Source organism: Elephantulus edwardii, unplaced genomic scaffold, assembly GCF_000299155.1.
Source record: "Elephantulus edwardii isolate Elephantulus edwardi_28Jun2011 unplaced genomic scaffold, EleEdw1.0 scaffold00110, whole genome shotgun sequence".
NCBI classification, from domain to species: Eukaryota; Metazoa; Chordata; class Mammalia; order Macroscelidea; family Macroscelididae; genus Elephantulus; species Elephantulus edwardii.
The window spans coordinates 5,786,131-5,795,270 of NW_006399860.1; the positions used below are offsets into that span (position 1 = coordinate 5,786,131).

At 42.9% G+C, this 9,140-nt stretch overlaps 1 protein-coding gene across 1 annotated transcript; it reads right to left on the reverse strand.

Annotated features, from left to right (window-relative positions):
• Nucleotides 1–3,414: 3,414 nt before the first annotated feature.
• Nucleotides 3,415–8,087, reverse strand: LOC102849779 (chromosome unknown open reading frame, human C1orf53). The gene is made up of 3 exons (XM_006892101.1): nucleotides 7,821–8,087; nucleotides 4,818–4,919; nucleotides 3,415–3,486 (listed from the first exon to the last, which is right to left on the reverse strand). The coding sequence occupies exons 1-3, from the start codon at nucleotides 8,085–8,087 to the stop codon at nucleotides 3,415–3,417; spliced, it is 441 nt and encodes a 146-aa protein (XP_006892163.1).
• Nucleotides 8,088–9,140: the final 1,053 nt, after the last annotated feature.

Consider the following 9,140-nt stretch of genomic DNA (forward strand, 5'->3'; position numbering starts at 1 on the left):
TCTCTCTCTCTCTCTCTCTCTCTCTCTCTCTCTCTCACACACACACACACACACACACACATTCGTGTCCCCGCACTAAAGCGCACAGAGAAGCTCACACTTTAAAATAAAAAATTCTGGTGGTAGTATCTCCTAAGGCCTCTACAGTCCCCAGTACGTGGGTTTACTCTATCACACCCATAGCCTCAGTACAGGTGGGTGTGTGTAGATTAAGGTCCTGTATCAAAGCCCAACCCCAAAACTCTTTTTACTTAGACAATGGTCATCCACAAAACAGGGGCACGCTCTGCGCGCAGCAGGGCATCAGAATTCCAAGCGAGGCTTGGTGTCCCAGGAACAACCCAAGGAGATTCTCCAGAACCTTATCTTTAAAAACAAAAAACAAAAAAAACAAAACAAACAAACAAACAAAAAACAGAAAAAAAGCCGCTCCTTACACAAGCTGTAGAGAAGGTGCTGTTCCGCGCCCTCCCCAATACTTAACTATCTAACCACTGACTTCTGTCTTTCCTTCCTTCTGTCTCTCTGTCTCTGTCTCCACCTCCACCCCCCTTGGGGAAGAGAAATGTCTTTTAATGGTTTCAGGGTGTCAAATAAGAAGCCCCAAATTTTAAATCCTGTACCATAGACACATGCTCATCCACAAATGTAAGGGGTTGCTTGGATGTAAAGATGAAATGGCAAAAGTAGCAAGGCAGAGGAGTCGAAGTTCGTCGAGGCTGTCCAAGCCAGCGTGTGGTAGAGAGACAACAAGCCGGCGACCATTTGTCTGATAGAGAACGCTCCTCTCCCCTCCCAGTCTCCTTGGCTCTGGCATCGGGAACAGTGTGTGCGGAACAGACTCTGCTAATGCGTTGTAACAAAGGCTCGTGCCAGAGACGCCTACTCTTTCTGATTCCAGAATAGATCCAGTTTTGTTGCCGTAGCTGACTCACCAGTGGGTTTTCAGAGGCAGTAAATTGCAGGAGAGGAGATTTCCCGTCCTTCTCTCATGAAGCAGCTGCTGGATTCTAAAAACTTGCCTTAGGAACCCCAAATCTTAATGGGGTGTGGGGAAATGGGGGGGGCTGAGGAAAGGAGCGCTCTCTTCTCTTTTTTGCTCCACATAATGTACCTCTTGATCCACCTGTCCCCAAAACTGTTGGATCCTTCTCCAGCAAAGGGAAGAACTAGCACTGCAGGACTGGATCCTCCCTTGCCCACTAAGTTTACCTGTAGCCACGTTTGAAACGTTCCTTTGATTGATTGTGCCTTGGGACAGGAGTCTCCACGGAGCAGCCACGGGGTTGATTTCAATTGGGAATCTCCATTTCTTGGTATCCACATATGTTTGTATACACGTACCTATAAGAAAGCCGAATTTTCACTTTACAACGTGCAAATACAATATAGCTTAAAGTTCTTGCAGTGAGGCCCATTTATGTGCCCATATTGTGTTTAATGTGGGAGCTCCCGCCCTGCAGCCACCCCTGACGTGTGTCCACAACCACCGCAGAGAAGAACTTCTGCCCTCGGCTCTGGCTCCGGGGGCTCCAGGTGCAGGAAAGAGTAAGGACAGCCCCCCCCCCCCCCTGCGTCCCTAGTGGCTCCTTTGCGCACCGGCTGTTGCCAGCAGAGCTTGAAGTTCTGCCAAAAAGAATCACAATCACCACCCACCCCCAATGAAGGCTTTCAGTAATGGATGCCCCAGTCCTTTTTTTCCTTGGGTCAGTTCCTACTACCAGGAGGAAAGAAGCATCCTGTGAGTTATTTCCACCTGTGAGGAGACTTTCTCCAAACTGCCTATAATTGGAGCATACCCTTACCCTTCTTCTTACCCTTTTCTTTCTCCAGAAAAACCACCCTTTTAGGTTTCATTTCCTAGCTCCCCTCACTTCCTCTGACAACTAAAGAAAGCACCATTCAACCTCCACCCAGAAAGTAGCCCTGATAACCTTCAAATCTAATACAAGACGTGGAGCAAATGGTTCTTATCCTAAAGATGGAGAGGTAGCTGGCACCACAGAATCTTATTGTCTTTCTGGAAAGGTTAACTGCCTCCCTCTCAGGATAATGTCTGGCTAGGACAATCCTAGGCCATAAAAATTGCTCTTTTACATCCAGTGAAGCGGCTGACATGCACAGGACCCACAGAACAGTTTGTTTAGGGCACCACAGTTAGGAGTATTAGCAGAACTGGGACATCAACAATTTCAACAATATGGGGGGATAGTTTAATATCTGATACTTTTTTAAAAGTCCACAAATGCAACAAAATAAAAAAAAAAAAACCCACCCCACCCCACAAGCCACAACTGATAGGGTATGTTAGAAACTTAACTGTCTCGTTTTTACTTACTTTGGAATTTAAAGAAGGCTTTTATTTTTAATTGAAAGTTTGCATTTTCTTTTGAATCACAAGCAGGTAATGGGATCTTGCTTAAGATCTCATAAGCCATTATTGGGACCATCATCAAGAGAGCCTTGGACAGACTCCTAAGGTGTTCTGAACCTTTCCATTTCAACTAGGAAAAGGTGGAGGGCCAGCTGTGGGCAACGACAGCCTTCCAAGTGGACAGAAGCCTTGTTAGTGGACAGAAGCCCTGTTTTACTGAGCAGCTTACACTGGAAAGGGACAAGGTGGCTGGGTTGAGTAGAACCCTCTGGGGACCACCACCCCCAGAAGCAGGCACAGAAGAGGGTAGGGAGAGAACAATTCTGGCAAGGACCTGACCTGAGTTGGAGACTGGCACCTAGGGACTTCACTGCAGTGAACTGAGTGGGCGTGAAACTAACAAGATGCTACAACAAGGTCTGACTGGGAAGGACCAAACTAAATGGAAGAGGGAGGAGTCCGGGAGAAAAGGAAGAGTGATATTTAGCGGTCTGACCCCCAAGTCAGAATGATTTAACGTTTTTATTAGGAGAACAGATGGAAGAAGAGAACATTCCTTGCTGCAGAATGGCCCTGCTTGGGCACTCATACGCTGCACAAGATAGCATTGCACCAATTTCTATATCACTCGAGATATAAATAAAATGAAGAATGCAGTAAAATTCTTTTATTTGCCAACAACCTTCCTTGGATTGATAACACTGATAAGAAAACAGTAGGAGAACTGAGGCTATATGAAAAATCAAGAGCTACTAATGTGACCTGAATGCCACTACTTATTTAATGGGACAGTCATTATTTTCTTTCTTTAACATATGTGTTTCATAATCAAGCAAAAAGAAAGGGAAATAAGTATCAATGTGCCACTTCAGAAACACACAAACACTTGCTAGCTTTTTATTTTATTGATGTTCTTTTAATATATGTATTTACGAGTAAACTGGTTCCCCAGTACTCCTAGCTTAGAAGGCAGTTCTGGATAAAGGCTTTAGGTTTTACAAATACAGGTTCAATTACATTGAGAACAGATGAAGTTGTTGTCAAACATAAAAATATGAGTTGAATTTCTTCCTTTTGGATGGATCTTTAACATTGACTTGACCATATGGGCACTGCAGAAGAAATAAAAACAAATTGTTATTGAATTATTAAACAATCATCATGGAAACGTGTAATACTGCTTGTGGTGACAAAAGGGAATGTTAGCAATGTTATACACATCATTTGATCTATAGAGTCCTTCAAGAGGAGGATAATGACGACCAGGGGCAAATGGTCCTCATTAGGGTTCAAGAACCACTTCCTAAACACATACTTCCAACTTGAAGAATTTTACTATCAAAAATCCCCCCTCAGAAAGTCCCCAAGTCCTCAATTTACACAGAGTTCTTATGTATTTGATTAGAAACAGCTAAGGGCACAGGTAAGGATAAACATAAAAATGAAGACTTATGTCTCTTTTCAGTACTGCCTACAGTTGATCCATGTATTTATTGTCTATTCCTTGGCTAAAATGTGGGTCAGTTGAAGGAGATAAAAAAACTCACATCTTTGCCCCAAAACATATGCTTCCTGATTCACTATTAATTTTTAGAAACATAATAAAGAAAAGGCATCCCTAATTGCCTTTATAGAAAGGAAGTCCTTTTTTAATTCACAAAAGAAGATGAATTATGTTTTAAAATCATCTACGTGCTCTCAAAAAAGCAGTTATCTGTTTATCATTTTAACCCTGTCACAATTTACCTTACTACAATGCCTTCAAAAAGCTAAGAGTTAAGAACCTTTCCCCCATTACTACTTTGCTCAAAATAGAAGCTCTTTATAGGAAATAATTAATGTATTTTCCTTAAAGAATATTGCAGAAAATTAATTAAAGTTCATCAATGAAGATAGATTAACTAATCCTTGCCTAAAGAGATGTATATATACAGAAAAAGACATTTTAGGAAATGGACAGCATACGTTCTGGAGTAATCTGATTACTGAAAAGAGAAAAGAAAAAGAAAGAAAACCCATCTTTGTCTAAAGGACACTCCCCTCTCAACCTCTGAAGGAGTGGTAAATTTCTATTCAGGTATAATGAAGAAAATGCTTTTGGGGATCTATTTTGCAACACTTTTTAATTTCTTTTCCTGTCCTCTTTGTGATTGCCCAGGGAAACTTCATGAAAAGTTTCCTGGTAATAAAGAGCCCCTGTCAATTTCAAATCACAGTATATCCAGGAATGGATGTTCACAGTAAAATGTTACAAAATTCTGTTAACTTTAAAGGTCCTATGTTGGCCCTAAGGACTTCATTGTCCTGGGCTAAAGTAGCTTGTGAAAAGTGCACTCCAGGTCTATTTAGCTTTTTTATTTGCCTTGTTTTTCAAATAACAGGTATTTACGAAGTTACAGAAGCACTACAAACTGCTGCTGTAATGCGAGAATTTGCTACTCAGGTGTCTGCAGGCAGAGCCACAGCATTCGCCTCTCTGCAAGTGGGCGAGCTGTGTGAGCACCAAATAGCCAGTAGCTGGATCCACATAGTTTAGTTGGCCTGCCTGAAGGGTAATAAAATGAAACAATTCATTAATCTCAATATTCATCATATCTCCTCACCATAATTTCTCCTCATAAAATACCATAAATTTGACTTTTAAAAGTATCAGATGTCCTCTCTGTAATTTTAGTGGCACTTGCAATTAAAAACTGAATGCATTCCGACACCATACACGATCCAACTTTATATGACATAAGGAGAAAATATACAGTTTGAGAAAAATGAGAAGTTGATGGAAAAACAAGAACTCCTCTATACCCAATAACCATGCAGCCACTGCTCCAGTATTTTTCATTCGGTTTCTAGGTAACAAGCTTAATAACAGGTGATTTAAATGATTTTAAGAGCTTAAGAGGCTGAAAATGAACTTTCACTCAGAAGTTGCAGTTGCAATTTCAGTACTTAAAATATGTGGATAATGATTTAAACTTACAGAAAGGGTGCTAATCAAAACCAACAGTCCTTATAGAAAAAGTATTACTTTTGCTGTTATTGAACACTTTCCTTTACTTTCCTGAAGTGTTACTCCAAGCCACATTTGACACTGCTTTCTCTTTTTTTGTTGTTGGTTCTATTTTTAAGCAAAGAGCAATTTAAAAAAAAAAAATGAAAACCAAAACACAAACTTTCCCCTAAATCAAAACAAATAGTGTTTTTAACATATGCACATTCTTGTCCTCAGTTTCACAAGTGATCCAATGCAACTTTTACTACATTAATTCAGATGTCAAAGAAAAATACTTCATGTTCATTCAAATAGAATAATGAAGCGTCCCAAGCACTTTGTGTGAAGGAATAAGTAAACACTCAACTGCTTCTACCTGTTGTAGAGTTGGGCTAGGTGCGTGACGTGACTTCACCTTGGGTTTCTGTACAGCAGCTTTCTTTTTGACTTTTTATAGTACGAGGTCACCCTTGGCAGATCACCTTAAGATGTACTAAATGCATATGGAGAAAGCCTTCTAATTTAAATACAGTTGAACTATACATATCTTTTGATAGGCATTTTTATGTGTATGTGGAACCACACTCCTTTAGGTCATCTATTTTAATGCCCTGAAGAAGTTTTTCTTATTTTTTTCTTCTCTGGTTAAGGGTTTCAATGTCTATGTAAAGAATATGTAACCAAAGGATAGATATAAGTTCATGCCTAGAAAGCAGTCCAGCAAAGGTAGACCAGGCAGGAGAAACCGAGCCAGCAAGTCCAGGGGCTGGTCTCAGGGGCCTCCTCAATCCTTTGGGATCACAGGAGCCAATTACATGAAACCCAGAGCATTAAACACTACTTAGAATGACCTATTGTTAGGACCTCACTTCTTTATTTACAAAGCCTGTGTTTGGATCGTGGAAGAAAAACAAACACAAACACTGAGCTCTGTAGCTGCTTTCTTTCCACTTTTCATAGCTTCTGGGAGCCTTCTGAGGGCAATTATCTGGCAACCTGGAAGCCTAAACAGATTGCTCCTGTGTTTGCACCTGTTCTCCTGCTTTCTGTGTTGATGGAGCACCTCTGAGCTGGTTGGCGGCCCACACAAACTTAATTTGTCCTCAGTAAATGAGCCTCGAGTAATGGTGGCAGCAAAGATGTGCAAGAGCACTGACAGTTTGACTGGAGAGCAAGATGTTCAGTGATGCACATCAGCACAGGGAGAAAGGTAAGAGTGTGATTTGCCTCCAGGCGTTGAAGGAAGACCAGTGTGAGCAGTCTGATTTGTTGAAAAAGAAAAACAAGCATGTGATTGGGTTTACTTATGGGCTTCTGGACAGTCATTTAACCCGTGATACTGACACTGATGAAACCACTGTGGACTCTCTGAGTGAAAGTTCTTTTGCCTTTCATAGGCTGATGGAACCTGTCCATATGTGCAACCAACTCTAAAAAGAGGAAAAGAGCTCCCTAGAAAAGATGAACTTTCACTTATTTCCAAAGTCAAACGTGAAGTATAGAAACACATGACACATGCCATTTTAAAAAGGAGTACAAACAAGAGCAACCAAAAGCTGCCAGTCATTTTCTGGTGAACCTTTATTCTCCTAACTAGAATGAAGCAGGATTTTCAGGGCCTATCATTAATGGAAAGAAAAAAGAAAGCCAGTCTTCCCCAACTTCCAAGGTTTTCTATCTACCTCCTTGGCTCAAGCCACACCAGGTAACCCTAGTCTTTAAGGACTCTATACACACACACACACACACACACACACTCTCTCTCTCTCTCTCTCTCTCTTTTTATCAAGTTTAATTCTTCATAGCATCTCCCATACCTCTACTGGAGAATAGTTATCTTCTCTTACACTGGTTTTTGGTTTTGGGGCTTTGTGTGTGTGTGTGTTTTGTTGTGTTTTTTTTTGTAGAGGTAGTACAAATTAAAAAAAAATGTGGTCTGACGCGTATTACAGACTGTGAAGGGATATGTTAAGTTTAGATACTGGCACTAGCAAGCAATTTCAAATTCTCCCAACATCAGGTAACAGTTCAATGTTTGCAAAGAACGCAAAACTCTCTTGTAGCGTATAATGTAATCATCGATGGCAAAAGGCTTAATACATAATAACTCAAAGAAATATGTGAGACATTTTCTCTGAGACGTCCCAGCTTCCACATCTTCTCCATCTGTTCTTTAATCACTCACCCCTATACTCTCCCTCTATAGAGTGAACAGGGTCCCAACCGGCTGCCAGAGTTTAGCTCAGATATAAAATTGACACAAATCACTTTGCTGGTTTCTATGTGCCCAGGTCTGGGAGGAAAGCGTGCACGTTGGAGGCGGGAGACAGGACAGAGACGCCCAGCCTTTCCCTCCTCCCGGGAGCTTCCAGGTCCCAGAAGTGCGGAGCCCGCGCAGGCGCACAGGCCCCAGTCTCTTGGGCCGCGCGGCTCGGAGCCCGCGGGAGGGGTGCTCACCGCGCAGGCGGCCTTGTGCCGCTCCATGATCCGCCGCTCCGCCTCTGTTAACCCTTCGCTCGTCAACGGGGGCCCCACTGCCTGCTCGGGCCTGCTCTGTGAGCTGTGCTCGGAACTTCCGCGCTGTTCCTCAGAAGCAGAGCAGAGGGTTAAGCTGAAGTGCTGGCGGAACCCTGCTCTGACCCAGAAAGGTTTAGGCGGCAGAGAGACGGAAGGGTTCTTCCCAAACGCGGCGCCCGCCAACGCCAGGATCAGCCTGGCTGCCATGGCCGCCGCGGGCCTGTGGGAGGCGGAGCGCCGGCGCAGGGGCACGGCGGGCGGAGGACTAGGCTGCAGGGCGACGCCGGGCCTGGAGCTGCTCGTTCTTCCCCCGCACCGGGGCGCCGCGCGTCGGCCAGTTGGCGCCACCGGGAGAATCAGTCAAAGGCTGGAACCTCCGAACCCGCCGCAGAATCCTTGGGCTTTAGGGCGCGGAACTCTAGTTTCCTGGTGATAAGGAGCTGCATTGCAAAACCTAAAGCAAAAGTTCGAATCCACCGGCTGTTTGGAGGAATAAGGATTGCCAGTATGAATTCCTGTATGAATTACTCCCTCTGAAAACCCGATGGAGGGTCAGCTATGGTTCATTTCCAACTTGCTGATGCTTAACACAGCAACAACAGGGCAGTGGGCGACCCCAGAGAAAACTGTTGAAGCTGATGATGGCCAATCATCAGCGAAGAAGATGATGCCATTGACTCATTAGAATCTGAATTCTAAAGCAGTTCCATTTTTCTTTTGAGATGATAGGTGGACGTTTTTTCTCATATCAAATTGAGCCTGACATAACTGCCACGATTACTAGGTGGCTGGAAAATTATCTAAAGAACCGAGGTTATTAATAACCAGCCCCGACCTTGTTGTTATTTCAAACAAATGAGCACAGGTAATACATGCTGGGAGTAAAGTTGGAAAAGAAGCTTCGTGACTTCTTTGAGTCAGCTTAAAATGGGAGAACCCCGACTAAAAGCACACCCTAACACTATGAAAAATGCAATTACCACATTGTTGAATGTGTGCAAGGTCCAAGCTGAAATTGTACTTCTTGTCTAGAATACAGAAGTCCTATTGATAACCCTACAAAGGTTGACCATAAGATAATTAGCATAAACGTAAGCGGTAATATCACATGTTAGACTTAACATATTCTCTTACCATTTTTGGAAAAAGATGTCGAGGAGCAATTTTGTCAGTATTCTTCAGTACCATAAAAGGCAGGACTTAGTCCTTGAAGGCAAGACTAGACTTTATTTGTACAATAGAAGGGTGACAAAAGTCCGC

What these genes read in the sequence shown, in the direction of transcription:
- LOC102849779 (XM_006892101.1), bottom strand. Translation starts at nt 8,087, where the DNA reads ATGGCAGCCAGGCTGATCCTGGCGTTGGCGGGCGCCGCGTTTGGGAAG. An exon ending in GGCACAAGGCCGCCTGCGCG is followed by an intron (nt 4,920 to 7,820) that starts GTGAGCACCCCT and finishes ATTACCCTTCAG; the next exon opens with GCAGGCCAACTAAACTATGT. An exon ending in GTGGCTCTGCCTGCAGACAC is followed by an intron (nt 3,487 to 4,817) that starts CTGAGTAGCAAA and finishes TTTCTTCTGCAG; the next exon opens with TGCCCATATGGTCAAGTCAA.